At 44.4% G+C, this 18,975-nt stretch overlaps 1 protein-coding gene across 1 annotated transcript in view; it reads left to right on the top strand.

The window, feature by feature from the left end:
* Window positions 1-17,612, top strand: part of LOC106903514 (semaphorin-3D) — a 59,400-nt gene extending 41,788 nt beyond the window's left edge. The window contains exons 7-18 of the mRNA XM_014967394.2: window positions 26-154; window positions 245-387; window positions 668-782; window positions 1,572-1,641; window positions 3,055-3,199; window positions 5,350-5,572; window positions 7,583-7,671; window positions 9,345-9,386; window positions 9,885-10,042; window positions 13,852-13,916; window positions 15,262-15,401; window positions 16,116-17,612. Coding sequence (XP_014822880.2) covers window positions 26-154; window positions 245-387; window positions 668-782; window positions 1,572-1,641; window positions 3,055-3,199; window positions 5,350-5,572; window positions 7,583-7,671; window positions 9,345-9,386; window positions 9,885-10,042; window positions 13,852-13,916; window positions 15,262-15,401; window positions 16,116-16,604 — 1,808 coding nt within the window. The 3' untranslated portion in view covers window positions 16,605-17,612. The remainder of the gene's footprint in view (window positions 1-25; window positions 155-244; window positions 388-667; window positions 783-1,571; window positions 1,642-3,054; window positions 3,200-5,349; window positions 5,573-7,582; window positions 7,672-9,344; window positions 9,387-9,884; window positions 10,043-13,851; window positions 13,917-15,261; window positions 15,402-16,115) is intronic.
* The last annotated feature ends 1,363 nt before the right edge of the window (window positions 17,613-18,975 follow it).

The raw sequence follows: 18,975 nt of genomic DNA, 5'->3' as shown, positions 1-18,975 counted from the left end.
GTGACCTTGTCGTTTCTCCCCTCAGATGGTGAACTTTACGCAGGAACCTCGGTCGACTTCATGGGGGCCAACGCGGCGATCTTCCGCACCTCGGTTCAGGGCAGCAGTCAGCATTACATCCGCACCGAGGCCTGCGACCACAACTGGCTCAACGGTGAGCAGCTGCCTCTTCCCATCATGCATTTCTTCATTCTAGCTCTGGATGCATCGGTTTTCCAACATGAAGGCCTCCTGTCCCCCACAGAGCCAGACTTTGTGGGCTCCTTCTCCATCCCTGACACTCACAGTCCAGACGACGATAAAGTTTACTTCTTCTTCAAGGAGAAGGCGGTGGAGGCCGGCCAGTGGGACCAGAGGGTCTACAGCCGGGTGGCTCGGGTCTGCAAGGTAAACAACGCTTCAATCAGCAGCCGTATTAGAAGGATCATAAATGTTTTCAGTAAAACCCCGATGCAGTTTTTCTTTAATTAAATAAGACAGCCATACTTTCTCTTCAACAGTTGCTCTGATTTTTCCTGCTTTTTCGTTCCTTTTAGGAGGTTTTTCATGCAGCTCTGACCTGGAATCATTCAGACATTAAAACTCCTCGTTGCTTAGGCCTTAAACAACTTCCTGTTTCAGTTTTATAATCAATCCTTCAGTGCATATTTGTTTCTCCTTCCTGCAGAATGACGTTGGTGGGAAGAGGAGTCTGATCAACCGCTGGACCACCTTCCTGAAAGCCCGATTAGTCTGCTCTGTTCCCGGCCCGTCGGGAGTTGATACTCACTTCGATGAGCTCGGTAACGCCGACCCATTCCTTACTCTTCTTACTCCACTAAAGCTGCAGTTTGTAACTTTTATAAAGAATATGTTTTTTTTTACATATTTGTTAAAACTGTCACCATATTGTAACAGTTTACTATGAGACAGATAATCTGAGAAAAAAATGGATGTACTAAAGCTCCACCCTGAGCGACTATTGTCGTCTAAAGAAATTAATCGCTCCCGAACAAAAACAACCAATCAGAGTCAGAAGGAGGGTCTTAGCGCTGTCAATGAACCTCATGTACTGGCTGCTAATTGTGTAGTGGTGGAAATACAGAAAAAACGTTTATCCATCGTCGTAGGCAGTCATGCTAACTAGCTTGAGCATTCACAACAGGCTGTACTAGCTGCAGTAGCAAAGAGCAAGGTGGGAGGAGGAGCAGGATGAGCAGCGCCACGCAACATGGTGATTGACAGCGTTAAGACCCGCCTCTTGGCTCTAATTGGTTGTTTCTAGAAGGCAGAGGAGCTTGATTATTTTCACAGGTTATGTTGTGACCAAACTGCCACAACATAGTGACAGTTTAAAAGAAATACCTAAAAAAATATTTTTAACAAAATATTTAACGTTACCTTTCAGAACGCTAAAAGAAAACTCAGGATTCTCACTTTTCTTGAAGTTTGTTTACTTTGATATTTTGTGTTGAATATTTTTTGAGCTTGTCTTTAAAAATGAACATTTAATAAACTGAGTTCAACTGACTAATTTATGGAGAACGTAAAGTGATAAAACATTGCGTCTCGATTTGTACGTTTTGTTTTAGAGGACATCTTTGTTCTGGAAACCAAGGATCCTCAGAACCCGACCATCTACGGCGTCTTCACCACCTCCAGGTGAGAAACTGCTGCAATCAGGTCAAAGACATAAAAACTGGAGAGTTTCTAAAACAAAATGAAAGCAGGTGCATCGAGCTGAAACGGAGAGATGGAGTTATCGTCTGAAAACTGTTTGAGTCTAAATCAAGTCAAGCCCTATAATAAACAAAAAAGAATAATAAAAAAAATAAACGAAAGAAAAACACAGAATAAAACAGCAAAAATAAGAAATAGGAGGACGACTCATTTCCCCAATGTCTCATAATAACTTTTAAAAATATAGATACAATAACAAATGCAGGATTTAGCCTGCATATCTTTTTCCACAAAGATAGAAAAAAACGACCCATTACATTTTTTGCAAGAAATTAATAAATATTCTTCATTTTTAAACCTGAAAATAGAAATGAAATGGTTCTTTAACAATTACATCAAATTTCCTACAGTGTTTTTATCAGAAGTGATCAGCTGTTTTTAGTTGTATTTTGTGAAATTGTCAGTTTTCGTCCCGTATGTGTTTTGATTAATCTAGTTATAAAATCGTCTAATCCAGCTGGAGTCTGTGAGCTTCACCTGCTAAAAAAACTTCTGCAGATTATCTGACCTCCCGCCGCCTGGCTGGCACGTGCACACCCTCCCAGTTCAGGGTCAGAGGTCGGGTCTGGGTGGGTGCCTGGGGTCAAAGGTGTAGGGGCCCAGCAGGTTGAGTTTTTCTAACCCTGATGTAGAAAAGCATAGCCTCTCTTTCCACTCCCTCCTCTTTTTTGTCTTTAAAGCTGCAGTTTGTAACTTTAACACAAATTGTTTTTTACGTATTTGTCAAAACTGTCACCATGTTTGTTATGAGACAGATAATCTTTGAAAAATTGATCGCCTCCCTGAGCTACTACTGTGGTCTGAAGAAATGCAATGCTCCCAAACAAAAACCACCAATCTCAGCCAGGAGGTGGGTCTTAGCGCTGCCAATAATCCTTATGTACTCGCTGCTATAAGAGCTAATGACAGAGAAACAGATGATGGCGGATAAACGCCGTCATCTGTGTTTATCTGCCACCATCAGTGGCCATGCTAACTAGCATTAGCATTTATGACAGGCTATGCTAGCTGCATTGCCACATTGATAGTAATTGACAGCACTAAGACCCGCCTCCTGACTCTGATTGGTTGTTTCTAAAGCAGTTTTTTTGCACATATTATCTCTCTCATAACAAACTGTCACCACATGGTGATAGATTTAATAAATATGTAAAAAATATGTGTTTTTAAAAAGTTAATAATTTCTTCTTTTAGTTTTATTCTTCTTCTGTTGCTCCTTTTATCGTCATTTTGTAAATAACACAATTTAATTTTAGATTTTCTTGCTGTTTTGTTTCTTCCCGGTTTGACGGTCGATCGCCCGCTGATCAACCGGTCGGTCCTCTCTCTCCACAGCTCCATCTTCCAGGGATCGGCTGTGTGCGTTTACTCCATGGCGTCCATCCGCGCCGCCTTCAACGGACCATTTGCCCACAGAGAAGGACCCGACTACCGCTGGGTTGAGTACAAGGGCCGCATCCCGTACCCCAGACCCGGAACGGTGAGTTCAACACACCAACAGCTGGAAGATAACTGCTGCTTTTCCCAGCCGCCATCAGGCAGGAGCTGGTGACCCTGCAGGGCGGTGAAGGTCACTTCACAGGCCCAACAGGAAGATGGGAAAACACATCTCTCTGTAGATACTCCCGTTCTCAGGAAGGTAACCGCCCCAGGGTGTCCTGCAGCACCGCGATCCAATCTCAACAACAGAAGAGATACTGTGGGATTACATGAAAAGACTGAAGCTGCAAAAAAATAAAAACCGAAGCCAACTTCATTTATAAGCACTTTTAAAGCTGCAGGATGTAACTTTGAACTATCACTATATCATATGAGACAGATAATCTGTGAACAAAATCTAGCTCCTACGTCTAGAACCAACCAATCAGAGCCAGGAGGCGGGTCTTAGTGCTGCAGTGCAGCAGGGAGTTAGCAAATGTTAACTTGTGCTCAGTATAATTAGCTACCAATGAGGGTGAACAAACGGTTTTCCTGTACCGGTAAGTTGTTTCTCCACCATTTGCACATTTAGCACCAAGTACAGCAAATACATGGGAACCTGACAGTTTTCTGATCAACCAAATATGAAAAAAAAATTATTCTGATGTATGAAGTCTCTGAAGTGATGCATGAACATTCATAAAAGAAGAATATAAACTCATAAACATACTTATGAGTTTATATTATAATAAAAACCCTGTTTTTGTACTTTCTCCCCTGTTTTTGAAATGGGATTTTTTTGCCCTGTATATATTTTAATGTAAATTTCTGTGGTTGTGGTAGAACTGCCCCGGCGAGGGTCAGCATGTAACCGCCAGCATATTTTCCTTTTTCTGAGTTAAGCTGCCACATTGAGCCTCACACTCCATCACTTATCCCACATATATTGGAAGCTGGATGGCATTTGTGTTTTTGTGAAAAATTAGGAATTTCCTGTGGGATCAGAGTCCAACCTCAGAAAGCTCTGCTGGTCCAACACCGGCTCCTCTGGGACATTTCAGCCGCCGTGAGGTCAGAGGTGGCTGTGTGCGCGCCGGGTGTCATGGCCGCTCTGCGCGGTGTTTAATCACGCGGTTGAGTGCAGCAGAGGCGAGGCGTGTCGGCGATGAGAGCAGCGAATCAGGCAGAATGAAGCTGAGACTCACCGCAGAGACAATAATGGCTTCCACATTTCTCACTTCTCTGCTGGGGGCTCGTCTTCCCTCGTTAGCTCTAACCTGCTTTACACCTTCAACAAATTCATCTCTCCTTCTCTTAGTTTCTCATCTCTCCATCCTCTTCATGTTTCCTCACTGAGAGGAAATCTGATTTATGCACAAATCAGCAGGTTGAGACCAGATGAATTGACCCTCACTGCTTATTTCTATAGTATTGTTTAATGATTTGGGTAAATTCAAAGATTAGATAATAAGTTCACAGCTTAAACACAAACTGTACTTTATTGGTAGGCCTGTGGTAATAAGCAATAACTCAATTAATTACATGATTAATTAAAATGAGTTTGCTAACTTCCATTTCGACGAAGGAGGAAGGAAACATGAATCACAGCAAAGTGAAGCATGTTTTATTTAACTAACATCTGGTCACTGCTTTGGTTTTATGTGTAATGATTAGATTTTCTTCAAAAAAGAAACAAAGAAAAAGTTTGAGAACGTTCTTTGAATTTAATTTTTACAGACACATCAGTAAAACTTATTTTATTTTATTTTATTTAGCAGATTTTTCATGCAAAAACAACTTAAAGGGGCAGTATCAATAAAAATTAAGTTATTTAAGATTTACATGATGCTACAATGTAACATACCGGAAATGTTGCTTTGATTCTTTCATGCATGTTTGAGAAATCCTTTAATCTCCATGGCAACCATTCAACTGTGCCAAACACCTGGTTGGACCTAGCCCCGCCTTCAAGACCCAACTCCTCCTCTGGGCTGTAGTTCCCATGCTGAAAGCGACAGGAAGTCAAATTTATTTTAAGTCATATTTGACTTACAAGAACAACTGAAGGTAACATAGTTATTTGATGTGCTACAAAACAGACAATGCTGCCCCTTTAAAGTCTGACATCCCAGATCGTTTTGGTCGGACCTGTTCGCTCCTGGAAGTGGACCCGTCCTGCCGTTTTCCTGACGTTGTCGCCTGTCCTCTCAGTGTCCCAGTGAGACGTACGACGCGCTGCACAAGTCCACCAAGGACTTCCCAGATGAGGTGGTGAGCTTCATGCGGCAGCACCAGCTGATGTGGGACCCCGTCCTGCCTCTGGGCGGCCGACCCGTCCTGACCCGGGTCAACTCACCAAACCTGCTGAAGAGGGTCGTTGTGGACAGAGTGGAGGCTCAGGACGGACCGTACGACGTCTTACACCTGGGGACAGGTGAGGAGGGATCTTAGACTCTTTATAAGGATGAAACTCAGTGCATCACGTTGAGGTTCTGCTTGTTGTCAGTGAAGGTTCACCAGGTCCGTTTTGAACATCTGTAGTCTTTGCTGCTCCAGCTGCAGAAACCTGCTGTCAGATAAAACGGTTCTGGTTCTGTGATGAATGAGAGGTCATTTAGTGGCTGGTGGCAGGCCGAAGGGGAGAGGGTGCAGAGCTGCTCCATATATCTCCCCTAAGTGGATTCCTCTCCTTGACCTTTCACCCCACCCCATGAACTGCACATTAACAGCCTGAATAAAACCTGCCCTCTGGTTCACAGCAGAACCAGAAAAATGTCCTGCACTTGTGTTCATGTCTCATGGATTTGCTAGAGATCTTCTTCTGGAGCTCTGATGGTGACTAATGTGTTGGACTCAAACAGCAACAGGTTGGGGAGGGGGTTCTGGTTCAGTTTAAAGTGCTGAACATCTCCCAGAGCTTTGATCGGTCTATCATCTGGACATGGAGACAGTGGTAATGGTTGGACATGTACCTTCCCCATAATGCTATATTTCATATCTTTCTAATTATACTAATTATAAAGTATTTGATCGTTAATCTTCTTACCTTGTTAAGAGTTTGCTGCTAATCTGCGGTTAATCCGAGAGCTGCCAGTCATTATGATGCTTATCCATCGCTGCCGTGTCTTTCCTCATTACACAATGAAAGGAGAAGTTTGGTTTGCATCCTCGGCTGTTTGAGCAGCCGACCGCGCAGCACACTGACCGTTTTTAAAGTGAAATCTACTGAATAGAGTCAATCAGGCTACTACATGTCTGCTTTTTGACAGGCTTCACTGCTTTACTGTAGCGCATTGGTTGTTTTGATGTCCGTTATGGTGAAGCGGGCAGAGTTTTGAAGAGCGTGGCGTCACATGAAACGGGTCAATAGGGTCGCCCTGTGAGGTCCCTCTCCAGGGTGTCTGGGTTGTCCCTTAGAGGCAGAAGCTTGGTCCTCCAGGTGGGAGACGGTTGAGGTGGCTCAGGTGTCTGGGTCTCTCTGTCCCTATGACCTGACCCCCAAATTTAGCAGCAGATGATGGATGGACAGACAGACGGATGGATGGATGACAGAAATGGATGGATGTGTGGGTTTTTATCCATCCAGCCTGGTGTTTTAAGATGGCACCAGGCATCTGGTTCTGAAGCTCCCAGGAGGGGATTTGGTTTCTCCGTCAGAGGCAGCAGCTCGTCCCAGCTGGGGGACTGATAGCAGAGAGGTCAACGGCTCCCCAGTGCTACCACTCCAGTTTAGGCCTCGCATGTCTCTGGGCTGTGGGAGGAACCCAGGAATCTGATGGGGGGAATATTTCATAACGAAATATCTTGTTGATATAATCCTGAAACCTGTGGAGAGTAAAGCTCCTGTCAGGACGAGACGTGCTAACCTGACCTCTCAGCTCCCCACACAGGTGGTTTTATGACTTTCTTTATTATTAGTTTTCTGACAGATTCATGATCGTTGAGGTTGTCCATAGATGCTCTTGCTGCACAGGAGTTACAACTTCAACTCTGTTCCCTGGTTTCTTTGTTGATCAGCCCTCAAAGTGAAATTTATTAAATACAAGTCTTTATATGGAGTCAGTATCGTCTCCATATAAAGAAATCAGTGCTGTCCCAACATCTACCCACAGGAGACATTTAACATTAAAGGAACAGCATCACATAATAGCAACTGTTTTAGCTTTACATCATGTTATAATGTTATTCCTTCAACCATTTAGCTGTGCAGAACGCCTGGGTGGACGTAGCTCCGCCTTCGAGGCGCAGCTCCTCCTCTGAGCTTTGATTTGGCTTTGATTTCTTAAAGCGATGGAATAAAATAAATAAAACCTTCTGTCCAAAATCAAAGCCTCTCTGCAGAATTTCAAAGCAGTGACAGTTTGCTACGACCCAATGTGTGTGTATTATTTAACAAGTTAGAGCGTTTCACCATCTGGGTTCTTCTTGCTGTGATGTTTTCCAGACGATGGGAAGGTGGTGAAGGCTGTGTCAGTCATCAAAGACAACTGGGAGACAGAGGAGGTCATTCTGGAGGAACTCACCGTGTTCCAGGTGAGACTATTCAGAACCACAGAGAGGCTCAGCCTTTTAGTCCAGACCGCTGCAGCTGGACTGGACTTTTAGGGCTGAAAGCTTGTTCCAGTTTCTCCTTGTGCTCCTGTGCCAACCATGCGTCGTGTGATCTCCCACATGAGGCCCTCTTCAGGCTCCCAAAGGGACATTTTAGTCCAGAAAAACATCATTCTTTATAAAACCAGATGGAAGGGCACATATTTCCCAAACTCATCCGTGTGAGAAATGTTAGTTAGGGAAGACAAACATTTTTTAAAGGATGGAGCAAACCTAGGTGAAGGAAGATGATTATCAAAGAACAGGACTTGGATGAAAACAGGAACAAACTGATTTCCTGGTCCAGTCGTCTAAACTGCTGCTGGTTCCTCAGTTTTCTGCAGACGTGGCTAAAATAGGCACAAATTTTACTCAAGTATGAGTAGCAATACTTTAACATAAAAAGCAGCCAAGAAATTACTCAGAGTAAAAAAGTATTTGGTGAAAAGGTTAAAAATTACATCATCAGATGGACCAAAATATAAAGTTATGTGGATATTTTTGGTATTTTAAGGTCAAAATGACAATAATTCAAACAGTTAAAAAATAAGAAAAAATAATTTCTAAAAGCAAAAACTCCAGGTATGTCTGGTGAATTTATTTGGTTAGAACATTATTTGTTTTTCTTTCAGTGAAGTTACTCACAGTGGGCAGAGAATCCAGAACTTGACAGAGAGTAGCGATACTTCACAATAAAATCACTGAAGGATAATAAAAATAATCCTGATTTTCTCCCAAATGTTACTCAAGTAAATGTAACCAGTTACTACCAATCTCTGGTTTTCTGCTGAGCCAGAGAACAGCCAGATCACTGTTAAAATACCTCCAGTACCCCCCGCCCTGCGTCCTTCACTCGCCCCAGAGAGGTCAAAGGTCGCCGACTCCTTTTGTCAAACACTGAAACAAGTCAGTGACCCAGAAAAATGGAGCTGTGTGGAAACTTTAGGCCTCTGAAGAAGAAGAAAGGGACTCATTTGATTTCTAATCTCTGTAGCTTTCTTGACCCTGCAGTCAGTCGTCGTATTTTATGTTGCATTCCTCGACCGCCGCCCGCCTGAAAGATGACTGCTGTTAAAGAAACTCAAACAAACTCAGGCGGGACCATGTCAAACCAACGGGTCGGCCTTTATTCCTGCAGGTTTGTCCTCAGCCATAGTTTGAAGGATTCATTTCAAATTCATGATGTTAAAGCAACCGATACAAGAATAAAGAGAATTCGTCCCCCAAATACTGAATTATTAATCAAATTAGGTTCAAATTGGACTTTTTCTTCTTAGTGTGTAAATTTTTTGTTGGAGTCATTGATGTCCTTACTACACTTCAATAGTTTTGATGTAATTAGTACAACAATAAAAATTAGTCATAATTCCTTAGTCAAAACTAATCACGTTAGTAATGAACAGAAGTGGTCTCCACTCGCATCCCTGTGGGACACCAGACATAATTAAATTTTAGTTTTTCATGTAGTTTCACGTTTCAGTTTAAACTGAAGGAAAGCTGGAATGATTTAACCTGAAACTGCTGCTGTGTTTCAGCATCACGTTGTTATTGCTATCAAGTCAAACGTGTTAGTATTTTTAATTTTTTATAAGTGATCATACATTTTGACCCCACAGATTCCCACTCCTATCCTGAGCATGGAGCTGTCGACGAAACGGGTAGGTGTCACGTTCTCATTGTTTTTGACCTGCAAACCATTTTAAATGAACGTTAATGAACCAAGCTGAGACTTGCTGAGAAAGTCAGAAAAAGTTGAGCTTGAGGTTCTATCACTTAAACCACTGAGACTGAAAAAGGTTTTTGTTCTATTTTGTTTTTATTTTTCTGGAGGAAGCTAAAAAAATATTAAAATTAAAATAAAGAGTTAAATGGGTTGCAATTGTTTTCCCTCTTGCATTTGGGTTTTAGTATCAGAGAAAATGCTTCTATTTGAATCAAATGTACGATTTAACGTGAGAAAAGCACATTTAGTTGTCAGCTAATTCAGCTAGAAAAGACAAAACATCCCAGATTTTGGAAGAAGAACAGAGGAAGAGGAAGTGAGGGGTTCAGGTCAGTAATCAGGATGATGAAGTGAGAGAAAGCTGAACACAGATGTGGAGAATTAAACCCTCAGCAGCGTAATGAACCGGTGCTCCTGTGCTTTCCTCTCTCAGGAGCAGCTGTACGTGTGCAGTGAGCTTGGTCTGGTCCAGTTGGGGCTGCAGAGGTGTGAGCTCTACGGGTCCGACTGTGCCGAGTGCTGCCTGGCCAGAGACCCGTACTGCTCCTGGGACGGGCAGACCTGCTCCAGATACTTCCCCACCAGCAGGAGGTAGAGACAGTCAGGGAGGACTGGGGTTTCCAGCTGTCCCCTATTTTAAACCTGCAATTTCCATTTACAAACACTAGATGGCAGTCTTCTCCTTACTAACCTAGAGCTAGATCATTCTTTCTAACTTTCAAACTGGTGGTCCGCAGGCGCCCCCTAGTGGTCTACAAGATACTGCATGTGAACAACAGTTAATTTGCCTTGATTTGAGCTTAAAGTGCCAGGGTACAGCAAGCTTACCAAATGATTTTGGTTAAAAATAATAATAAATAAGTGGCTTAAAACAGGGTCACTTAGAAGAAAAGATGAAGATACTGGTGGAAAGAAAACAACTCCAGGAAGTCAACTCAGAGGAAGCCAAGTTATACCTGCTGAGAGAATTGATGCCGTTCACGACTTTTGAACATTCATTTTTATGTAATTAAAAGTGATTAAATTAATTAAATATAATAGATAAATAAATGGACGTATATTTTTATATTTAATGGTGCAGAAGAGGATTTTTGTATAAAGTAAATCAAGTCTATTTTTCTTTAGTTGTACAAATGGGTCTAAATGTTACTAATGCACACAACACTTGTGTCATGATCCGTGGTTTTCTGTGTGTTTTTGAGTTTTTCAATGTGTTCCTGTTTCCCTGTGTAGTCTCTGTCCTGTCCTCCCTGTTGATTGCTCCCCAGGTGTGTCTACTTACCTGATTACCCTCCATGTGTATTTAAACCCACCTGTGTCTGTGTTCTTCGTCGGATCCTCGTCGTATGTGTCTTTGTTTGTCATACTTGTATCGCTCCGGTAGAACTGTAAAGTCCTGGATAGCGTTAGCTCTCGTTTTTGTCCTGTGTATCAGTTGCTACCGGTATTTGGCTGTGTGCCTGTCTGTCTGCCGTGCTGCCTGTTTTGGACTGAGAGCTTCACCATTAAATTCATCATCTTCACCATACCTGGGTCTCAGCGTTCTCTCCTCACCACCATCAACCGCAATTCTTGACAGTAGGATCCGACCACTACCGGTGAGGAACGCTACAAACATCATGGACCCATCAGACCGCCGAACCCTGATCGGTGAGATCAGGAGGTACCAGGCTGAGTTGGCCAGGCCCTACTCAGCGACCGGACGGCTTAACGCAGCCACGCGGATCTCGATCCACCTGGAGAGGTGGGGTCCTTATCTCCCTCAGGGGCAGCTGATGGAGATTCTCCAGGATGTGGAGCGGGAGTTCCAGACAGCAAGGGAGGTGCTGTCCCATCCTCCCAAGCTGGACTTTTGCTCCACCACCGTCTGCCCGTCTCCAGCCAGCTCCGTCTGCCCGTCTCCAGCCAGCTCCGTCTGCCCGTCTCCAGCCAGCTCCGTCTGCCCGTCTCCAGCCAGCTCCGTCTGCCCGTCTCCAGCCAGCTCCGTCTGCCCGTCTCCAGTCGCCACAGTCCCCGTGGTGCTGGGGTTTCAGGCAGCCAGGCTGGCGCCTGGGCGACAAGCGGCACGGCTAGTGGCGTGGCCCGCACCCGAGCTCCCCGAGTCTGCTGCCGGAGCGCAGCCGCCCGAGCTCCCCGAGCCTGCTGCCGGAGCGCAGCCTTCCCCCGAGCCAGAGCTCCCCGAGCCTGCTGCCGGAGCGCAGCTTTCCCCCGAGCCAGAGCTCCCCGAGCCTGCTGCCGGAGCGCAGCCTTCCCCCGAGCCAGAGCTCCCCGAGCCTGCTGCCGGAGCGCAGCCTTCCCCCGAGCCAGAGCTCTCCGAGCCTGCTGCCGGAGCGCAGCCTTCCCCCGAGCCAGAGCTCCCCGAGCCTGCTGCCGGAGCGCAGCCTTCCCCCGAGCCAGAGCTCCCCGAGCCTGCTGCCGGAGCGCAGCCTTCCCCCGAGCCAGAGCTCCCCGAGCCTGCTGCCGGAGCGCAGCCTTCCCCCGAGCCAGAGCTCCCCGAGTTTCCTGAGTCTGCTCCGCCCGAGTTTCCTGAGTCTGCTCCGCCCGAGTTTCCTGAGTCTGCTCCGCCCGAGTTTCCTGAGTCTGCTCCGCCCGAGTTTCCTGAGTCTGCTCCGCCCGAGTTTCCTGAGTCTGCTCCGCCCGAGTTTCCTGAGTCTGCTCCGCCCGAGTTTCCTGAGTCTGCTCCGCCCGAGTTTCCTGAGTCTGCTCCGCCCGAGTTTCCTGAGTCTGCTCCGCCCGAGTTTCCTGAGTCTGCTCCGCCCGAGTTTCCTGAGTCTGCTCCGCCCGAGTTTCCTGAGTCTGCTCCGCCCGAGTTTCCTGCCGGCCTTCCTGCCGGCCCGGCGGATCCGCCTCCACGTCTCGGCCTTCTGCGCCGGAGACGCCGCCCGCCGGATCCGCCTCCACGTCTCGGCCTTCTGCGCCGGAGACGCCGCCCGCCGGATCCGCCTCCACGTCTCGGCCTTCTGCGCCGGAGACGCCGCCCGCCGGATCCGCCTCCACGTCTCGGCTTTCTGCGCCGGCGGAAGAGACCGCCGGACCCGCCTCCACGTCTCTGGTTCCTGCGCCGGCGACGCCCGCCGGACCCGCCTCCGGGATTCCGGTTTCTGCGCCGGCGACGCCCGCCGGATTCGCTCCTCCGCCCACCTGTTGGGTTGTTTTTTGTTTTGGACAGTTTCTGGACTCTGGCCCCTTCCGTCGCCCCTCCGCCCACCCCGTTGGGTTGTTTTTTGTTGGACTGTTTTTTCTATGGACTCTTGCCCTCCTTCCGTCGCCCCTCCACCCACCCTGTTGGGTTGTTTTGTGTTTTTGGACTTTTCTGTTTTTGTGGGCGTCTGGTATCCGCCCTTGAGGGGGGGGTACTGTCATGATCCGTGGTTTTCTGTGTGTTTTTGAGTTTTTCAATGTGTTCCTGTTTCCCTGTGTAGTCTCTGTCCTGTCCTCCCTGTTGATTGCTCCCCAGGTGTGTCTACTTACCTGATTACCCTCCATGTGTATTTAAACCCACCTGTGTCTGTGTTCTTCGTCGGATCCTCGTCGTATGTGTCTTTGTTTGTCATACTTGTATCGCTCCGGTAGAACTGTAAAGTCCTGGATAGCGTTAGCTCTCGTTTTTGTCCTGTGTATCAGTTGCTACCGGTATTTGGCTGTGTGCCTGTCTGTCTGCCGTGCTGCCTGTTTTGGACTGAGAGCTTCACCATTAAATTCATCATCTTCACCATACCTGGGTCTCAGCGTTCTCTCCTCACCACCATCAACCGCAATTCTTGACAACTTGGTAGTAAAGAACAACTTCTTTTGTTGATGTCTGTGTGTTTGCCATGATTGGAAAGCATGAATCACACTTTTCACAATATATTAACTCAAAATGCCCTGAGTAGAATTATTCAGGACAATAAGTGAGTTTAGACTAATATTTTCATTTCAGGTTAATAATACTCATTCTTCTTTGCAACACCATACCCTCTGTTTTCTTGTCTTTGTTTGTTCCATGATTTTATTTTCCTATTATTAATGTCATGTATCACATCGTATATTTTCTACTTTGATATTAAGTAAAAGTAAAAAAAAAGAAACCTGTCAAATGAAGGTCAACCTAATGCAGATCCAGTGCCTCCACACAATGTTTAAATGATAAGAGAGAGAAAAAATATGTTCTACTAAACTTTATTCGAAAGCATAAAGCTTTTTTTGCTCATTTATGCAACACAAGGATTTGCACCAGTAGCTTTTTCCCCTTTTCAACTTTTGTTTAAATTTTTTATAGAAAATATCCAGCTTCACAAACCAACCACCAAAATTGTTCACCCACAATGTTCCACAAGTCCACTAGTGATTTAATCAGACACTACTGATGATGAATTTTAGAAACTCGTCTCATATTATGATCTGTGTTTGTGTATCAGGCGAGCTCGCAGACAGGATGTGAAGTATGGAGACCCCTGGAGTCAGTGTCCCGTCACTGAGGAAGGTAAAGAGCTGAACTCCACACCATCCACTTCATGTCACATTTAGTTTGTAGCATCTGGACAGATTATGAAGCTGATTTGGAAACAACCAGGTGATCAGATCATCTCCAGTTTATTGTTTAAAAGACTGAGTTTCAATCTGATCAATAAAGTTTCATTTGGTCTTTTTGTTCTTCATGCTGAGAACATCAGAGCTGCTGTCTGATCACTGAGATCTTCATCGGTAAGATTTTAAATAGATCTTACTTGTGGGAGGAGCTGAGTATTCATCCTTACAGAACCATTTAGCCAGCGATCCAGACTTCCTCTGGACCAGTCTCTGCTATCACACCAACTTCCCATTATTCACTGACTCCAACATCAACATCCCAGCTGTGGATCCCTGAGTTAAAACCCTAAAGCTCAGGACAGAACAAAAGTAATCAAATCTCTCTGGATTATTAGGAAGCTGCTGTTAGTAGTCAAACTGGTCAGATCTTTAGACAGTTCTGAACCAGCCGCGTTTGGGTCCAGAACCAGAGCAGTGTGGGTCACCATGTCCTTCGTGTTGCTCCAGACGTTGAAGGCCAGGTTGCCCAGATGTTTCCCCTGGTCTATTAAAAGTTGCAGGATGGTAAATCATGAGAACTTGACTTGGGTCAGTATATCAGCTTTTTCTGATACATCAGTTTGTTTCTGCTTTTCCAGTTATTTCACCTGTTTCTGTTTGTTAGTGTTTTCCCCTCTGTAGTAATTACGTCTTGTCTGGCTGTGATTCCTTCCGGATTGAGGGCGACGCCTGAATTCTGCTGTTACCTAATCATTCTCCCTCTTCTGCTATTGCATTTTTACTTTCATGAACATCAAAATCAGTTCTTTTGTTTCTTTTTGTGCATTCTGCTGTTTTCTCAAACCTCCAGTCGGAGTTGGCAGATGGTCGCTTGTACCCGATTGTGTTGGAGGTTTTTTCCTGTTAAAAGGGAGTTTTCCTCTCCACTGTTGCTACATGCATGCTCAGTATGAAGCATTGCTGCAAAGTCAATAACACGATGCAAGCAATTTTTCTACCTCGTCTTGGATAGAAACTTTTTTAATTACGTAGTTTAAATAATTAATTGAGTGTACTGTTTGATAACTAGGATCAAATGAAATGTATATATGATTGATTTGAAAGGATTTCTTTTGTAATTTGCCTTGAGATGACATTTATTTTGAATTGGCACAATGAGAATAAACTGAACTGAATTTGATTTAAGTGAAAAATATCTTCTTTTTTTCCATCTAAAGCTCCTGTAGGGTTTCCGATAACTGGAAAATTCAGATCAACACATTTCATGTTGTGCATCTTATTTGCTGTTTTCCTGTCAGACTCCGACTCAGTGGAGGTGAAGGTGGTGTATGGGGTTGAGGGAAACTCCACGTTCCTGGAGTGCGTTCCTCGGTCGCTGCAGGCTGAGCTCCGCTGGACGGTGCAGCGCTCAGAGAGCCAGCAGAACGCTGTCAGTCAGGTGTGTAGTTCAACACCTCAGGTCTGACCTTTGACACACGTTTACCTGCTTCCACCACGGCTCCTCCAACACATTAGCTCTGGTTTGATGAGCCTCTTTTTCTGCAGATGATTTCCTCAAACATCAAATGATGTTGCCGTTATGATCCAAAGCTTTCTTTAAAATGAAGGATCGTAGTTTAGTGGTTTAGAAATTCAATAAAAGCCGTTTTAAAATATCCAAAATAAATTCATGATCAGTCTGTGCTGACAGGTAATTTAATAATTTGGAATATGGTGAAACAAGACCAAGTTGCCACTGACAATATGGCGTCTCAATATGACGCGCCCTCGACGCGCCTCCACGTAGACTTTGAATGTGCAAAACGTTAGGTGTAGAGCAAAATGTCTAGCATCTGCATTCAAAGTGCAGACATGTTGAGCTTGAAGCATCGGATGCATAACATGTTTGGTGTGAACGCACCATTAGTCCTTGGTATGTCGTCCCCATGGCATCAGGGTTCCCTCCCTGAAATAACTCCTCTTCCTGGTAACAGGGGTGGGTGAAGCCAGTGCATATTGAATCAGATAGTTTTGCCAGCCTCCTGTAGTCAGTCCTTCAACACCTTTGTCCTCTTTGAGAGACGCCTGTCCAGCTCACCTACAGTTTGTAATAAACACCATGAAGGTGGAATGAGCTGGACTCTGACATCTTCCTCTGGTCTGGTCCTCTCAGCTCCCTCTCAGTGATGACGACCGCTTCCTGAGCACGAAGAGAGGGCTGCTGGCTCAACGCCTGGAGCTGACTGACGCCGGCCTGTACACCTGCACCAGTCAGGACCACTCCTACAGCCAGGTCCTGGGCCGGTACCGAGTGCACATCATCCCCAACCGCAGCCTGCATCTGGCCCGCTACCTGCAGAACCTCAGTCCCAACCCACCGGACCTCCTGATCCTGCTGATGACCGGCCCGGCCGGAGGAGGAGCCGCCGGGTTTCTGGGTCAGTCTGAGGCCGCTCCTCTGCCGCCACACAGGAACTCATGGCCGTCTCCTCTGAGGAGCTACAAAAACCTGCAGATGGTGGGGAGCAGCAGTCAGAGCGTGGACGAGTACTGCGAGAAACTGTGGTACCGGGAGAAACGCAAGCAGGAGAAACGTCTGAAGCTGAAGCATGAGAACCGGAAGGCTCGGGTCAGGAGGAACCCGCCTCAAGTCCCTCTCTAGTCCGCCAGACGACTCAGACTTTTGAAGGACAACAGATCCTGCACGGAGACAGGAAGTACTGCAACGTCAGCTGCTCCACAGAATTATTCAGTCTTCAGATATTAAAAAGGGATTTGATGCATCAGGTCATACTTGTCTTCAGGTTTTTCCTTATATCTCAGAAGCTAATCTGATGTTTTTTTCTAGAACCAAATGTAGATTTTTCCTAAAAATCTCCTCACTCAGGCCTGACATATTGTTTCCATTACTGCTGCTGTTTGCTGCTGATTTCTGTGGAAAACATGCTGGAAAAAACTAGACAGTTTCTTAAAAACAAAAAATCTTAATACAAAACTTTTATTTTGAAAGTCCAATTAAAACCTCTTCCTGTTGGCTGAATCAAGTTCCAATCAAAGAAAACATGATTTTTGAATAAATGAGATTGTTAGAGATTCAGTCAGAAAGTTTTCCTTCTTCTAACAAACTGTTTTTGTTCCTGTTCTGAAAATAAATGCAGGATTTCCTCCATTTCCATCAGAATCAGGACCAAAGTTTTGGACTTTCTAATTTATAAACTGTTGGATTTTATTAAACATTTCATAATAAGCTAAATAATTGTTGCTTTTCTCATGAACATATTTTGAAACAACAAATACAAACCTATTCCTCATTAACCTTAAACATTTTTTATCCACAACTTTAACTGCAGAAACTAGAACCAGTTTTATAAACTTCATATTGATCTAAACTCTGTTTTCTACATGAACTGGTGTTTGTTCTGATCTCTTTCATGCTGTGGAGGAAATAAAAGCCTCAGTGAACATGAAAACATGCGGTGGGCCATGCAGAGCTCCTGCAGATCCATGAACATGTAAAGAGAATGTTCTCCTTCCAGGAGATTTTAGCTGATTTTCTGTTACAGCTGTGGAGTTTTCAGATGTAAAACTGAGTCATGATGTTTTGTCTGAGAATAAACCACAATATCTGACATTTAGAGTCCAATAAACTCAAATATACATGTGAATAATATATATGAGTTATGTGTTTGTCTTATTAATCTTTATGGTTTCAGTCTATCAGGATAAACGTGTACATTACCTCGGACTAGCCGATGGAAAGTCAGTATTATTCCAGCTGATGGATGCAGAATAAAAGCAGCAGTTGGAGCTCCAGGTTCTCAGCACCTTTCAGGTGTTGAGAACATAAAAAATAATTTTGAAAGTGGAAGCTTTTTTGAAAACCTGAGTTTATAAACTCATGTATACATGTTACTAATCCTGAAACCTGGTGCCACATTCTTTCAAGCCAGAACTGTTTTTGTAAGTTAGAGGGATGGAAGCTGCCGTCTGTTGAAAGTTGGTGGTTTTTACTCAAGAAAAAAGAACCAACATAAGTGACCTGCTGTGCTTCTGATTTTACAGAAAACAGGGCAGGGAGGTCACAGAGTTTGTTGATGGAAAATTTGCTGGTTATTTGTGAAAATATTTCACCTCAATATTTTAGGAATGTGCACAGATATACACTAGGTGGTGTTAGAGCGCCGGCCTGTTTTCCTCAGCAAAGAAAAACATGTGGCACACAGGTCATTTTGATGAAACAGTCGATGTAAATTAATACTGTTTTGTGTGATTTTTTTTGGTGTGTGTGTTATTTACTAGTTCTGTTGCAGTTTGACGCGGTTGCGGTCAGTATCACTCCGCCGTTGCTAGGAGACGGTTGTGGAACGTATGTGTTTTTTTCCCTAAAGGTTGTGTAGCAATACCGCTAACGAGTTACCTTGTAACAATTATTAAATTGAAATGTTGCAGACTCAAAGCTTCAGTGGCTTCTCCTCTGCTGTCTCCACATATCTCTCTCTCATAAATTCATCTGTTCATTCAACTCTAACTGAGGAGTTCTGAGTTTCAGGCAGCTTACCTTTTTCAACTGCTCACCAACTGTTGCTAGGTGACAGTCAACTAAGTGTTGTTATGCTAACAATGCTAATGCTAACATGGTACCGAGCTCATATTCAGATAAAAAGAGAGACTTTTTCTAAATCTATTAGTTATATAACTAGATAAGTGGAGGATTTAACATACAAGAAAATTTAATCTTTTTATTATTTCTGGAGGCATTGAATGCATCACCATTCCATAGTTAGTCTCATAATCCATTCCAGAATGGGAGTCTGTCTTAGATTTAGTATGAAGCCCCCCCCCAAAACTACTGCTATAAACTAATAAATACTAATCTAAAGCTAAGCTATATTTAATAACTAATAGAAACTAGCAAACACTGTGAAAACAAATGAAAACTAACTATATACAAACAAAAAGTCACAACAAAATACCTAAAATGAAAAATCTTGAACTATTATAACCCTGGTGCAAACACTCCTCAACATTTGGAA

The sequence above is a fragment of the Poecilia mexicana genome, unplaced genomic scaffold, assembly GCF_051168715.1.
Source record: "Poecilia mexicana isolate PSO_F unplaced genomic scaffold, ASM5116871v1 scaffold_5, whole genome shotgun sequence".
In the NCBI taxonomy this organism is placed as follows: domain Eukaryota; kingdom Metazoa; phylum Chordata; class Actinopteri; order Cyprinodontiformes; family Poeciliidae; genus Poecilia; species Poecilia mexicana.
The sequence above is the reverse complement of the archived record's forward strand: the minus strand, read 5'-3'. Positions and strand labels throughout refer to the sequence as shown.